Below are 17,179 nucleotides of genomic sequence, written 5' to 3' on the forward strand. Positions count from 1 at the left end.
ATGAACATTTTTTATTAAGCCTGCCAGTCCTCATTGGCAGAGAAAAAATCATATTTGATATTACTGATCTATTGCTTCAAATAAAAATAAAACAGTTATTGTATTATGTGAGTTGCCAAAGCTTATGAGAAGGGAATTTAAGAGGTGTGGGGTGTGTGTGTGTGGTTTAGATTTTTAATGTAGCTTTAATCATTTTTCTATCATATCTCTACAATGTCTGAGTATAGCAGTTTATAGTGATGTCTAGCACTGGGGCATCATGCCACAGACATGTCACATTATCCTGACACCAGGCCGATCAGTCCTAACACTAACCTCTTAATGCTGAGTGCCTATCGAGGCAACTGTTAGTACCATATTGTATAAGTCTTTAATATGACTTGGCTGGGGATCAAACCCATGACCTCTCACATCTGAAGCAGATGCTCTAACCACTAGGCAGAGATGGGGATCACAATACGTCTTAGTTATTGTATGTTCATCTTCAACCAGGGGTCTCAAACATGTGGTCCATGTCCCACAGTCAGCCTGCCAAGCTGTATCCTGTTGCCTGCAAAATGATTGGTGTCACAGTGTGTCATAAGTAATAACAAAGGTAGTGAGGCCCTTGGGCCATCGAAAATGCCCTCATGCAGTCCTCAGGGTGGTTTGAGTTTGAGACCCTTATCTTAAACCCTGCAGGTTTTTGCATTATGGGCTTGTCCTTTTTTCAGCATGTGTATCTGTATTTTGATATTTGTGTGTTTGACCTAGGACTCTTGTACTGGTTGGAGAGATTTCTATGAAACTTTGCCAAAGCATATATCTTGAATAGACAGTGTCGCAATACATTAACTCAATTTTATGCCTTAAGGCTATGGTCACATGGGTCTTTTACCCTGTTCAAATTGTACCTTTGAACTGCTGCATATATTTTAATAAACCTTTTGTCAATTTGAGATACTATGTTACATTCCATAAACAAATCTGCTTCATGACAATCAAGACCACAGCAATGACAGTGTCGCAGTGTTTGGTAGCATTGTATTTAGTATGTCTATTTAAATACTTAATGAATATTTAGCTAGTTGTAGATGATGTACAGTTGCTGTGTTGCATTCCAAATCCATGCAACTCTACCAGAGCCTTAAGATCAAGGCTGTGGTAATGGAAAATTATGCTTGTATCATTGTATGAAGTATGACCTTTGAACCACTTCAGATATATTATTGAAGCTTTAGCTGTTTGTAAGCTATGTATAGTTGGTGTGTTGTATACCAAACCAGCCATCTCAGACTCAAGGTCAAGATCAACACAATGACAAATATAATTATGCGACTCATATCCTAATGCCTGTATTATAACTTTTGAAACATTCAAGATATTTTATTTAATTTTAACCAGTTATACATCACAATTTGGCACATTGATACATACTGTAGCCATGCCCTCTGTCAAGGTCTCAGACATAACAGGAGATACCATAAGCCAGTCACCTGCTTCCTTTTCCAAGCTGTTAACGTTTGGACAAATATATAGATGAAATTTTACTCATATCCACACATTATCATACACATGTCAGCTCCATAGTTCAGAAGTCAGTGACACAGTAGATGATGAGAAAGGCATGTCATGTTCCCTTTGTGTTATTCTTGTTTGATTCATGGACAAATTTTGCACTGATATAACTGTAGCTCAAAACACAATCATCATCTTAAAATGCAATTTGGTGTCTGGTACAAATGTGTACTCTTCTTGTCAACTAAATTTAGGTCATTACTAAATTACAAATTCGTGTGTTGGCGCTGGCTCATAACTTGAATATGTTTCAATATGTTCTTATGCCAGGTGGTATTCCAAGTGTATTTGAGAAACAACTGCCAAGTGTATTTGAGACACAATTGCCAAGTGTATTTGAGATACAACTGTACTTAATAAGCTGAGGACCTTTGCCTCCTTCACTGTACTTTCAGACAGAGTTATGTCCCTTTCTTTGATTTTTGTTTCCATGCAGGACCCTTTGTGACTTGACTGTCTTTATTAGTATTATTACAGTGTAGTAACAGTAGCAATAATTGTAGTTTTAATTTAAGCTTGTTTTTGTTTTTTATGTAGTTACAATGGAGAATGGAAGTATAATAGCTATTATGGTGTTGGTCCAAGAACACATATAAGCAACATCAATTGTCCATCAGGAGAGAGAGATCTTGACAATTGTACCATACAGTTTAATTCCTTCTGTGAAAACAGCTATCAGAGAAACATGGGACTTGAATGTGGTAAGTACAGTTTAAATTCTTTGGTCAAAATTAGATTTAAAATAGAACAAAAGAAAACCAAATCTGAACACCTTGCTCAGAATTTCACATTTGAAAGACCTTACATAGTGACCCTCAACAGTAATAATAATAATAATAATAATAATAAGTTTATTTAAAAAAGAAGCTCATTTGGTCAACTGTTCAGTTATCCATGAGGCCTTCTACAATGACGTGTACAAATATATATATATATATATATATATATATATATATATATATATATATATATATATATATATATATATATATCCAGAGGAGATTAAACTCAGACCTTATTAGAGTCCAAAACTGGACACAACAAAATAGGATGGCAATTAATGAAGGTAAAACAAAATGTATGATTTTGGGAACATCACAAAAACTACCCAAGTCTGGGAACCTAGAACTATCTCGGGCAATAAATAAGCATCCATTAGAAAATGTCAAACATGAAAGGCTTGTAGATGTGTCCTTAGATAATAATTTATTATGGAATGACCATATTGATAAGCTTAGTGAAACACTATCATCCGAAATTGCCCTACTCAGCAGAATCAAGAAATATTTACCTATGGAAATTCACAATCTATACTACAAGTCATATATTCTTCTAAGAATGGATTATTGTTCAAATGTATGGGGAAACTGTGCTAAATCTGAGCTTGACAGGATTTATAAACTTCTGAAATGAGCAGCACATGTAATTTTAGATGCATCTATTGATCATCCCTCAAAAGCATTATTTACAGAACTGAAATGGTTCACAATATATAAAAGGATAGATTTTCACAAGGCAATTCTTTTATATAAATGTCTACATGGAACTGCACCAGAGTATCTTCAGTACTTATTCAGGACTTTTTCAACACAATACCAGTAGTGATCAATATCGCATGGAAACCTGTCAGCACCGAAACCAAGAACAGAGCAATTTAAAAAACTTCCAATACTCTGGTACAGCTCTGTGGAACAAGCTTCCACTACATGTAAAATCTGCAGAAAATGTTAGAGTATTTAAGAAGAGATATCATGAGCAAGTAGATGTATGTGTTTCTAACAGATAATGGAATTTAGTTTTTTAATACTAAACATGTTAAAATAACAGTAATTATTGCTATCTTCATATCATGTGCATTGTTATACTCTCCTTAAGGGAAAATAGTCCTTGACTAATGAGTCATATACATACATATATATATATATATATATATATATATATATATATATATATATATATATATATATATAATGCACAATTTTTACAAGATGAGGTATCTTTAGACATCAGTTGCTGTTAAAAACTAGACAATTGATCCACTGCTACAATAATAACATTAATTCAGTTTAATGTTATTATTATGCATACTTGTTGAGAATCTTTACAAGGTTTCATCAATTTTCTGTTCACTGGGCATTCCAATGATAAATATATTTCCACATACGTATAACTAGCCCTTCCAGGAATGGTTGTTTTGTTGTTGGTAATGGGGTTACCTTCTAATAGCAGAGTGACACACATTATAATACTAAGGTTGTCTATCTAACAAGTGAGAAAGATGGATTTTGCAATTTTGTTACTTCAAAGTTATTTTCACAAATTATATTTTCACTTCTTTTTTTTTTGGACAGCATTTGCTGTTTATTTTAATCTTCTTATGCTGGTATAAACAAAAATCAGTTGTAAGTTTTTATGAGAAGACAATGCCTGACACCTAAGCTTTATGTTTTTACCTGTCACTAATTCATTGTAAAATTTGAGGTCACTATTGTTCTGCAGTTATGGGTTCGCTAAAATTTTAATGACATCTGTTATATCTTAACTTTGCCAGAAAATCAACACATGCATTAACAGTCACACAAGCTTCCACAAAAGAATGCTTTCTTTTGTTGGTACAGGCAAATTTAATTCTGCATGCACTATTGGCTAGGTAATTAACATTTAACTTCATGGACCTCGTTTAATTTGCTAACATTTCTTTGTACATTTCAGTTCCTGCTGATCCATCTTGTAACTTCCATACATCTGACTGTGAATACCATGGAGACAAATGGTACCGGACCTTCAGTGAAGGTATATTACTTGGAATGTCTTAATGCTGTGTCTGAAACACATATATGGGACCAAGGAATGCACTTTCAATGCAAAGCAGTCATCCATAGATGCAGTTGATGAGTTTGTTTTGAATAGTCAGAGTACCCTGTGAATTTAACTTATTGATTAACCAGCATTAATTAGTATCAAGTGAGACATAACTGCCAGTTTTCTAACAGTGTTGACATCATCAACAATTTGTTATGATTTCAGTTCAAGGTTTTCAGCAGTGCTTTGATAGTGGTTCTGACATGCAGGCACTGGCCTTCATATTTCATGGATTTCATTTTCCATTGATTTGCAGATAAAATATTTTCATTATTACATTGATTGGAATCGGAATCCTGTGATGTTGACAGCTGTGGTGTTATTAATTAGGGGTTTTCATCTGTGTGGCATGGAAAGCAAAAATCCTTTGCATTTACTACCCTATGAATGTAATTAAATTTTAGTCCTTATTTATCTATTCTACTTTTGTAAAACTATTTGCTTGTTTCATTGCATTTTCTTCATTATGACTTCATTTGTTGCTGGTGTATTATAGCGCTATAACCTCTAGGAGAGTAAAATGAAGTTTTGCAACTTATAACATAATCATGACAAAACATTCTCATATAATTGTTTTGATAATCACAGTTAATAATTGCAACTATAGTCCTGTGAAAGGAAATGACAAAGTCAATTGAGCTTGTACAAAAATTTGGAAATTGTTATCCATTTGTTAGCTTCTGACAGTAGATGAACTCGATAATTGCGTCATCCTTAAATATTTCACTCACCTATATACCATTGTTTTTGTGCATTCAAAACAGCTAGGTAGCCCACCACAGCATACAGGTAGAGCAATCAGAGCAAAGAGCTTTATCAGTGATTATTATAAGACTCACTGTAACATCGCCCTCTTAGTAAGAGGGGTGGTTAAATGGGTTTGGCTGGCATTATCTAAAGGATGACTTCCCTCGATATTATAGTCTGGTAGGAGTGAAAGAAGAATGGAATTTCAACAGAGAACTGAGTGAGAATACTGGGAAGCAATAGAGCAATATGAGCCCCCATTGACAAGAAAATAACAAATTTAATTAGAACAAATTAATAATATCAACTCCAATTCAAGTTAGATTATATCAATAGAATTTAGCAGGTGTGTCTAATTTGGAGTTTTATTGATCATCATAACGAGAGGTGAAAAGAGCATGATGTTCCTGACCAATTTGCATCACCCTGTCTGGTCCATATATCAACGTCTCCTAGTTCATCCTTCCTAAGCTCTATGCTTTGCCCCTTCATGGACTTCCTGGTCTTTTTATTCTGACCTCATCCTTCTTTCTTTCCCTTGACTTCTGTCTTCAGACTGTCCCATCTTTCTTTCAGAAATCTGTTCCTTAAAGGACAAAATTGCTCCATAATTCTGTATACCCCATTCTCTAGAGGTACATACAATTCACTTACGTTATTCAGAGCATGTTGCTATCCACACACTGTAAATTCTGACTTGGTACGGTAGGACATTGAACATGCTTCCAGTGGCAAGTCTTAAATTACCATGTGAACGTCTATCGAATATTGCCATATTATTTTACATATGCTACTACATGTTTGATCACTATTGCATGAAATTCACAAAATGTAACTCACAGCAATCCTTAACCTCCAAGATTATCCAAGCGTTACAAAATCAGATATTATTAGGCAAGTATCAGTAACTCATGATATCTGTATTGTCCTAGCAAACAAAGGACGTTATTTCATATAATCCTATGAAATCCTACACATACGAACATTTGGATCACATGCAATAAATTCTACCAATGAACTAATAACTATAATTAAAAGGCAAATTGCATAACAAATCTAGCATCAATACTTTCCATGAAAATGAATAAAATAAATTGCGTATAACTTTAGCATCAATACTTTCCATGAAAATGAATAAAATAAATTGTGTATAACTTTAGCATCAACACTTTCCATGAAAATGAATAAAATAAATTGCGTATAACTTTAGCATCAATACTTTCCATGAATATGAATAAAATAAATTGCATAACAACTCTAGCATCAACACATTTTCATGAACTGAATAAACGATACATAATTTGGAAACCTAGTCATGGCAAACACATTTGCATAGAACAAACAATAAAATAATAGAATAATACATGAAACAAAAATTGTGTACCTTATTGCTGTTCTCTTTCAGAACTTGTGTGTCCTAGCACTAAACATGTCTTTCCTTTTTACAAGATGACCACCTGGTCCCTTTCTTGTTTCACAAGGAAAGCACTAATCTCTTTATGCTTTCCATGGAGTTGAGACTAAGTTCCCTCTTCTAAGAAATTTTCAGACTGAAGAATTTCGACTAAGGTTGTTACTTTAAAGTCTTATTGCTCTAAAGTGTACACCCTAATTTATTCTGCCCAATCATAGGCAGCAGTCCCTAACTCTTCCCTTAGAAATAATTCTTTTCATCAGGTTTAGACAGCTTAGAATCTGTAAACGACTTGCAGGACAATTTCCATTTGAAAAAATATTAAGTGGATATAGGATCCTACCAAGCATTTAGGGTTGGTAGTGCAAATGTTTACTTTCTAAGGACTGTGTTAAGGTACCCCAGTCAATTTCACTGAGTTGGAATGCTGTCCCTTTGAAGTTTACATTGACATAGGGGGAGATCAACAAAGAAAGGTCAAAGTGATCCTTCACAAAGACTTTCTGGCTTAAGTGCAATGAAATTTTAATGTGTAATGCATCCAACTTTAAAGTTTGCTGCAATTCAAACTTTGACATTCACACTCACTGACACCGTTTTCAATGAATTTTATCATGGGTTGCTTTAAAAAAAACAAAAAAAACTTTCACTTTGTATTCCTTCAACTTGTCCTAGATTTGGCAATTTTTTTCCAAAATAAATCTTCAACACAATGGTGTAAATTTAATGCAGTATGTAGAAATGAAATATTGTGCAGAATGCTGCAATCTTTATTAACTTCTCAGTCTTCTTGCCTTAAACAGTTAATTGATCCGTATATAATTCCATAAAATTCATAGTGAATCCACATATAATTCCATAAAATTCATAGTGAATCCACATGTAATTCCATAAAATTCACAGTGAATCCACATATAATTCCATAAAATTCATCAGTGATCCACATGTAATTCCTTAAATTTCCTTGTGAATCAACATATAATTCCATAAAATTCATAGTGAATCCACATATCATTCCATAATATTTATCAGAGAATTCCCACAGAATGAAATCCAACCTTTAATATAGCTGATAACAAAATGTGGAAATCATATATGTTCAGATCAAAGTGTTTTATACATTTTAGTGTTGGTTCTGTAAAATCCTATTCAGAAAAGCCCTTTAACTAGTGATGCATTGATCATCTACTTTTGTTACTTGTTTTTTTTCTCTGGAACTTCTTCACTCCAATTCCGATCACTCATACTTCTTCAATGGATATTTCAAAGACATTGTTAGTTTCTGTTGAACATTTTGAAGTTGAGTAATTTCTTCTTCTGGCAGCTGATTCTCCATGTTTAGCATCATTTTTTACTTTAAACTCCTTTATTTTTTGGTGCCATATAAATCTTATATGGTGGGAAATAGACCAGTGTTGTGTGCTGTATTCATGCAGGATAAGGATATACAGCCAACATTGCCCAGTGCATGTTCAAGATTAACTAGACTGCTTTACAGTAAGAAGTGTCCTAATGAAGGCCTGTAATGTTTAATTCATTAGTTCACTTGAATAAACACATTAATATAAAATGTGTATAAAATATAATAGGCAATGCATATCTATCATATTAATCTGGAGTGAGGAATTGGTTTAGCTTTTGCTACAAACGTTATGGCTTTTTAACAATTTAGAGAAATTCTGCATGTAAAAGGATGTTGAAGAGTTCATATTTTAATGGGTGTTTCTAATAGTAACAGAAAAAAATCAGTGTCAGGCAGAAAAAATATTCCATCAGAGGCACTGGTCATCTGCATTTCAGGTCAGACCTTTGCCTCAAAAAATTGTAACATAGTTTCTCTGTTTTTCATGTTTCAAGATGCATTTGAGATCTTAAAGTTCATCTACAGTTGGCCAGTCACTAATATCCAAAATACCATGAGATAAAAATAACTTGCATTGTTACTAACTTACTGTGTCAATAATTTATTATTACTGAAAATATAAGGAAAACAAATTGAAACAGATTACATAACCCATATAGTTACAACCATGACAGTGATGATCACCAGCATTGACGGGTTCAGTTTCATACTCAAGACCACAGTGACATTTGAAAAGTGCTTGTTGAGCTCAAAAAACATTGACAAAGTTTTTGTCGTATAAAATGAGATGAAGTAAATCAAATTATAGTAAAATCTTTCCTGTAATTTTATATGTCATTTTAAACTAAATAATTAAGTTTCTTATCTACATTCCAATTAATAGGGGATAATGGAGTTTAAGCTGTTTTCCATGTGGCACATCATGATATGACTGGCATGTGACACATCATGATATGACTGGCATGTGACACATCATGATATGACTGGCATGTGACACATCATGATATGACTGGCATGTGACACATCATGATATGACTGGCATGCAGCACATCATGATATGACTGGCATGTGGACATCATGACATGACTGGCATGCAGCACATCATGACATGACTGGCATGTGGACATCATGACATGACTGGCATGCAGCACATCATGATATGACTGGCATGTGGCACATCATGATATGACTGGCATGCAGCACATCATGACATGACTGGCATGTGGACATCATGACATGACTGGCATGTGGACATCATGACATGGCTGGCATGCAGCACATCATGACATGACTGGCATGTGGACATCATGACATGACTGGCATGCAGCACATCATGACATGACTGGCATGTGGACATCATGACATGACTGGCATGCAGCACATCATGATATGACTGGCATGTGGCACATCATGATATGACTGAAATGCCAGCCCTACCATGGTATGTCAGATGAAAAATCCTTTATCTCATGCTGTTAATAGGAATGTCAGTTTTTTCACATGACACACACTATGATATGGCTGCTGTTCCAGTTTTCTATGTGACACACCATGTTATGGATGAATCCAGTTTTCCAAGTGACACACAATGAATTGGCTGCTGTACATATAACATGATGTACCTGGTATGCAAATTTACATGTGACATACCTTGTTATGGCTAATCGTCCATGTGACCCACCCTTATATTACTGATGTGACATGTCTTGTGAAGTACTTTTACTTGTGACACACCATAATATAGTGGGTGTGTCCTATTTCTATGTGACACACAGTTATATAGCTGGTGTGTTTGTTTTCCATGTGATACATGATGTGGCTGGTGTATTAGTTTTCCATGTGACACATCATTATATGACTTGTATGCTGATTTTCTTTGTGACACACCCATGATATAGATAATGTAATGTAATGTACTTATTTTCCATTTGACAGACCATGATTTGACTGGTATGTCAGTTTTCCATTGGACAGACCTTGATTTCACTGGTATGTCAGTTTTCCATTGGACAGACCATGATTTAACTGGTATGTCAGTTTTCAATTGGACAGACCATGATTTCACTGGTATGTCAGTTTTCCATTGGACAGACCATGATTTCACTGGTATGTCAGTTTTCCATGTGAGACACCATGATTATGGCTGGTATGCCTGTTTTCCAAATCCTGTTATTATTTTCTTTTAATCCTCTTCTTGAACATATAGTTTTTACCAGATGTGTTCTTATTGACATTCCAATTAATATCATGTGATAAAAGATTTAAAAACACAGTTTTTCCTGTGACATGGGGACCCCGAGTGTCCAAGTGGTCTAAAGCGCTCTCCATTACGGATCACAGCCATCACACCTCTGTCGGCATGGGTTCAAATCTTGGATTCAGCCAATGTGGGTATGTAAGAAAGCTTGCCAGTAGAGTAGCTTCTTGTGGGTCAGTGGTTCTTTCAGGGTTTTTCACTGTTCTTCATCCACCATTAATACTGGATAACATGCATAGCCTATCTTATGCTGAAAGATTGTGTTAAGCCCTACAACAACTACAACAACATGTGACATGTCATGATAAGGATTACATTAAAGTTTTAAAAGCTACTTGTTCTCTGGACAAATTGATTGTCCCTTGACAAAACTACTTACCAGTGTAAAGTGAACATGTCTTAAATTTGAATTAAGCATTGTAATTTATTGTTTCGTTTTTATATTTTAGAGAATATTGGTTACATGACAACTTATGCTCAGGAAGGAGAACTGTCAGAACTGATGTCACCATGGTTTACATCAAAGATGTCTAGAAGTATAACCTTCATGTACAAGGTCAGCAAATGGACTTCTGGGAGGTATACGTTAAGTGTAGATGATGGCACAAACAGAACAGTACTGTGGCAGTTGGATGCAAGAAAGCATGAAGGGATATTTAGTGACTGTGTAGACCTGCACGGCTTCAGGGGAGACAAGGTTCAACTGGTGTTCTCTGTGGAGACTGGTCAGCCACTGGACACAACAAAGTTAAATACTCAAGGGATCTTTGGCATAACATATGATATTCATTCCTGTCCTGGAGGTAAAGCAAGGCTTTATATTGTTCATCATGAATAAAGACATTTAGAAAAATTTGTTTTTATATACAGTGTGACCCTAATATAGCACGCTCCATTATAATATGAATTTGGATATAACACAGTTGTGGTGTGGCTCCTGAATTTTCATATACATGTATTTTTCTCATACACAAAAAAATATTCTTTCTTAAAAGTATGTAAAGAGTGTATTATCATCTTGGGGAAGAGATTGTTTATGAAGAGATCATTTATGAACCATACAAGATGATTGTGGCGTGACTCCTGAAATTTTATATATATTTTTCTCGTACATGAGCAAATAGTTTTTTTCTTCTTAAAAGTATGAAAACTAACATGTAAAAAGTGTATTCAAGAATTGTGCAGGACTTCACCAACATCGCAAATTGCAATTTTTTTTCCCATATTGGCAACAAAATATACCATCTGTCAATTTTTTTATTGGTGAAATTGTTGGCTGTTTAAACTTGTATTTACAACAATTGGTTTGGATTGGATAAATTCAGAGGCCCCATGACAGGAAGCTGCAAACTTGATAAAAATTCACTGAAATTTATATTTTGTTACGCAATCAAATTCTTCATCTATACTGACAAACCATTTTAACAGTGCACTGTTATATCATAATCCAGTTATGTTGACATCTAGCATGAGTTCTGTATGTTGTGAGCTATCCACTTCTTTTTTGTGTGACATTTCTGGGAGCAGAGATCAACCAGACAAGGCATTATCTCGTAATCTCTCTTTTGTCTGATTTTCAGCTGTTCGCTAGTAATTAATATATTTACATAGACTGTTATTTGTATGTGGATGGTAAGTAATGTTCCTCTTCTTTTCACTCAGAATTAAATCCTTCGGAACACTCACATTTTCTGTAGTAATCACTGTCATCAGACCAGAACACCTGCGTCTCTTTTGTCTGTTGACCCTTTTATTAATTTCTGATGCAATCATGGGAGGCATCATCACTCCACTACCACAGATGTAAAAAAAAAAAAAAAGATTTTACTTGTTGGTCTACTCAGTAAGCATGGAGGAGCAGTAACTACAATCGAACAAATGACAGCAAATTCATTTTTTTAAAATGTACCCAGATAAAATAGTTTGCTGAAATTTCAAAGAAAACAGATTACCTTTGAAGCACTGGTTGTTATGACAACATACAAAGCAAATGGAAATAAAACAAGTCTCAGTGATGCAACACAGTTATTTGATGTTGCTGCCACAATAAGAAAGTGACATTTGTTTGGTTCTCCAAAGCTGTCCTTTAGTGGTGACATCAGTAACTCATGCACCCTTCATCATTATTATGTTTCATAAATAGCAGTGGCAAGGTGAGGTAATAGTCAAGAGTTACTGATCTTTGTTTTTATGGTATGGACAGAAAATATTAATTTTTGTCTTTTTAGTAGGTCTGGATTTGGCGGGTGGTAAAATTGTGAGGACTATGTGGAACTTACCCCAATTAAATGGTTAATGTTATTCAAATTAGCCATCATAAAACAGGGAATGTAATAATGGCATGATGAATATAGTAACTGACAAGGTTAAACAAAATACTTAATGTTAAAATGTTTTGGTTGCTTTGATCTTCCTGAAAAATAATCTGTTTCAGTTCATTTATTTGCATAAAAGCCCTTCTAGTTTTCCAAAATTAATTCCTGACCAATCAGGCATCAGTGTTTTGATTTGAGGCAAAAAATGAGTGTGTGTAATCTTGGTGACAGATCTTTAAGTAAGATTTTAAATTACTGGCAATAAATAATGGAGTCGTAGCCATGTATACATGTATAGTGAGTGCTGTATCGTATTGATACACTTAGGTATTAAGTGTCTGTATAGTAATGCTTTTGACATGCTGACATGTTAACATATCACTTTATATGAATGTGATTGTTCCAAATAAGCCCACAAATTTCTTGTGCATTACTGTCTTATTGAGTGGCTGTGACTGGGAATTTTCATTATCCTGCCTTAAGGAACTTTTTTCTTACTATTACGATCAACATTTTGGCAGATAGTTCTTTAATTTATTGCACAAAGGGCATTAGGAATAAAGGATGCATCTATTGGAATATGTCCAATTTTATTCCTCAGCAGCTCAAAATATAGACAGTTAAAGGCACCATCCATTTGATAGAAAGCTGGGTGCATAAACCTGTAAAAGGTACTCTACACTATGACGTGCATAGTTTAAATGCTAACCTCAAGAAGCAAATAAACTTGCTTCTGTTTAGAGAAGAAAGTGGACAAATGTCAGTCCTCCAAATGATAGAAATTTATCCAAACACTGCATTGTTACAAATCAAATAATGCAGATATCCAGTCACAAATACATTAAATCTGGAATTAATATGCTCAGTAACATTTTGTAGCAGAGATTTTTACAATTTCTGAATCATTGGTAATCATCCCATTACATGAATATGCAACAACTGGAATTCTTCTTTTTGTACCACTTATCCTACTGCATGCTTATAGGAATTGACTTGTTAGGTGGAAACATTTGATTGAAATCTATGTACATGTATATGACTCATGTAACCCAACTCAAGTAAAGTATATGAAATCACACAGAAATTTTTGTTGGAGTTCCAGTGTTACAAAATGATATTGTCCTTGTAAAATGTTGTTTTGACTTGGAAGAAAGGTTGCTACTTGCATTATAATTTGTGAACTAATTAAACTTTTAAATGTTACTGCCTGTAGAACCTAACATCATTAATTCAACTAGTGTCTGCAACTATTTTGTACACTCAACATTTGAAATGTGCAGCACAAGAGCCAAACCAAAAGGAAATAATTTCTTCTTCTTTCCCTCTATTGGCCTTTTCAATGGAACATAATTAGAACCTAGGGAAGACATTTTCAATGTGGAGTTAGTCATCCATAGGTGCAGTTTAGAATTTTGCACTGTTTTTTAATTATCTGAGTGCCATAGCATATATTTTTGAAAAAGAATTACTTCCCTGTTTACCATGTGTGTTTAAATGGAACAGCCCTAAACTATTGTCATTAAATTAAAAGTGTGTGATAAACAGGATCTCAAATGGGTAATGCTTTAACAATAAATTTATGAAAATCATTGAATAGATTAAATACTAAATCATTACCCTGTGTATCAAGTTGGAGTAATGGCAATACAGTGTTTGGTTACTTCTTTTTCTTCCTCTAAACAGTGTTTCCATCTGTTGTCTGTACCTTTGAGAGTATCGCTGCCTGCCCCTTTGTGGTCACATGTAATAAAGAAGAGAGCTACAGGTTCCAAATCAAAAGTGGTCCAAGCCACTCACATTTCACTGGACCACAGGCAGATTACACAACTCAAAATTACACAGGTAACTGATTTAATTTCATACTTACGTTTTGCTACAACACAAGGCAATAATGGTAGGGTAGAGTGATAATTTTGTTTATCCTTCTAATCATTAATCCATCTGTCAATCTTGGAAAGTTTTACACTTCAGTTAGTTTTTATAGACAGTTGGGGGGGGGCATCCATATTCCTGAACACATTGTAGTTTTTAAATTTGTCTTAGGTGATTAATTTTTCTTTGATAATTTGACAGTTAATAAATTATTCACACATACATTAATATAATTTTGAAACTGATTTAATATTTCCCAGATACACCTTGCCAGAAAAATGTTGTGAATATATTTTATTCTGTGAGATTTAAGAATGATTGATACTAGACATATAATTTCTTGTTAAATACTTAAGAAAAATGGTGTGGGATTGTTGTGCAAATTGTGTGCTTGTAAATTTATAGTGATGATTGTGACTTGTTGATCATTGATCAGTTTATTTTGTGAATACTTTGCTAAGACATATTAAGCAATATGATATCTTCCTTGATTCCTGACCTTTTCCAGAGTACAGAGAAATTAAGTACCATAATTACATCATTTTTGTGCCAGCTCACAATTATCACTGTTTAATTTTTAAAAAAAAAACAATTAAAAGAAGAAATGCAACAATAATTATTTATTTTATTTACTTTGTGATCATTATGTCAAGTCCCTTTATTTGTCTACAGGACAGTACATGATAGCTGATGTATCACTAAACCCAATGTATACATACATTCATGTCACCATGACTTCAAGTCCCTTTATTTGTCTGCAGGACACTACATGATAGCTGATATATCACTAAACCCAATGTATACATACATTCATGTCATCATGACTTCAAGTCCCTTTATTTATCTGCAGGACACTACATGATAGCTGATATATCACTAAACCCAATGTATGCATGCATTCATGTCATCATGACTTCAAGTCCCTTTATTTGTCTACAGGACACTACATGATAGCTGATGCAAGTTATGGAGAAGAGGGAAATTCTGCAGATTTTAAAATATTAGTCACTGTGCAACCTCATCAGTATTACCTACGGTATCGATACTATATGTCGGGGTCAAATGTTGGTAATTTACAGGTATGTATATACAAATCTATGTTGATTTTTGTATCTTGTGTAATACGGGTATGTACTATACATACAAATCTATGTTGATTTTTGTATCTTGTGTAATACGGGTATGTACATACAAATCTATGTTGATTTTTGTATCTTGTGTAATACGGGTATGTACTGTACATACAAATCTATGTTGATTTTTGTATCTTGTGTAATATGGGTGTGTACATACAAATCTATGATGATTTCTGTATCTTGTGTAATACGGGTATGTACATACAAATCTATGTTGATTTTTGTATCTTGTGTAATACGGGTATGTACATACAAATTTATGTTGATTTTTGTATCTTGTGTAATACGGGTATGTACATACAAATCTATGTTGATTTCTCTATCTTGTGTAATACGGGTATGTACATACAAATCTATGTTGATTTCTGTATCTTGTGTAATACGGATATGTACATACAAATCTATGTTGATTTTTGTATCTTGTGTAATACGGGTATGTACATACAAATCTATATTGATTTTTGTATCTTGTGTAATACGTGAATGTACTTTACATACAAATCTAAGTTGATTTTTGTATTATGTGTAATACAGGTATGTACATACAAATCTATGTTGATTTTTGTATTATGTGTAATACAGGTATGTACATACAAATCTATGTTGATTTTTGTATTATGTGTAATACAGGTATGTACATACAAATCTATGTTGATTTTTGTATTATGTGTAATACAGGTATGTACATACAAATCTATGTTGATTTTTGTATCTTGTCTAATATACTGATAACTATTATTACTTACTTATCTTTAATTATTCCATAAAGCAACATAATGTTTGTCTTACCTTATCCCCACCTTCTAGTGAGATTACCTTATAAAAAATATTACACATATAATTTTATTATGACATAAAATGGGATTGCTAATTGGCCATAATGAAGGGTTTTTGGTGAGTGAGAGCTATATATTCTGTATCAGTTGATGTATTTAACTGAGATTTGTTTAAAATATTATTATATATTTTATTATCTGATATAGAAATTGAGCCATTGGAAATGAATTGATATTTACAGTACATTATACGTTAGATGTTATTTTGGACAGTTGGACTGAAAAATGATATTGCTAATTTATTCAATACCCATATACAGCTAGGCAGTCTAATGGACAGGTGAATTCTATATAAGACACCTTTATAGCCTAAGAAGACATATAAGAGAAGTATTCAGTATAAAATGTTTTATCAACGACTGTTGTATGATTATTAATCAGTACATACCCGGTAGGTTTATCTTTGGAATTCCTTGGCTCTTGCAATCCATTGTATGAGGTTAGTTGCAGTAGGTTGTTAGCAAAGCATGCAGTGTGTATGAGACAGAATTGACAGTACTGCTGAATGATGGAATTGACAAGGTCAATAGTCAAAGTACACTAGAGGTAGAATCGCCAGTACTGCTGAATGACAGAAATGTCAAGTCCGAATAGCTGTCATACACTACAGGCAGGATCACCAGTACTGCTGAATGACAGAAATGCCAAGTCCAAATAGCTGACATGCACTACAGGCAGGATCACCAGTACTGCTGAATGACAGAAATGCCAAGTCCAAATAGCTGACATGCACTACATGCAGGATCACCAGTACTGCTGAATGACAGAATCATCAAGGCCAAATAGCTGACATGAACTAGAGGCAGGATCACCAGTACTG

The 17,179-nt window shown here is 34.0% G+C and overlaps 1 protein-coding gene across 1 annotated transcript in view; it reads left to right on the plus strand.

The window, feature by feature from the left end:
- Positions 1 to 17,179, plus strand: part of LOC149784233 (MAM and LDL-receptor class A domain-containing protein 1-like) — a 262,408-nt gene that overhangs the window by 131,261 nt on the left and 113,968 nt on the right. Inside the window, exons 29-33 of the mRNA XM_089932965.1 lie at positions 2,095 to 2,258; positions 4,270 to 4,350; positions 10,650 to 11,003; positions 14,199 to 14,357; positions 15,327 to 15,466. Coding sequence (XP_089789091.1) covers positions 2,095 to 2,258; positions 4,270 to 4,350; positions 10,650 to 11,003; positions 14,199 to 14,357; positions 15,327 to 15,466 — 898 coding nt within the window. The remainder of the gene's footprint in view (positions 1 to 2,094; positions 2,259 to 4,269; positions 4,351 to 10,649; positions 11,004 to 14,198; positions 14,358 to 15,326; positions 15,467 to 17,179) is intronic.

Source organism: Sinohyriopsis cumingii, chromosome 14 (assembly GCF_028554795.1).
Source record: "Sinohyriopsis cumingii isolate HCF-2022 chromosome 14, ASM2855479v2, whole genome shotgun sequence".
Lineage (NCBI taxonomy): Eukaryota > Metazoa > Mollusca > Bivalvia > Unionida > Unionidae > Sinohyriopsis > Sinohyriopsis cumingii.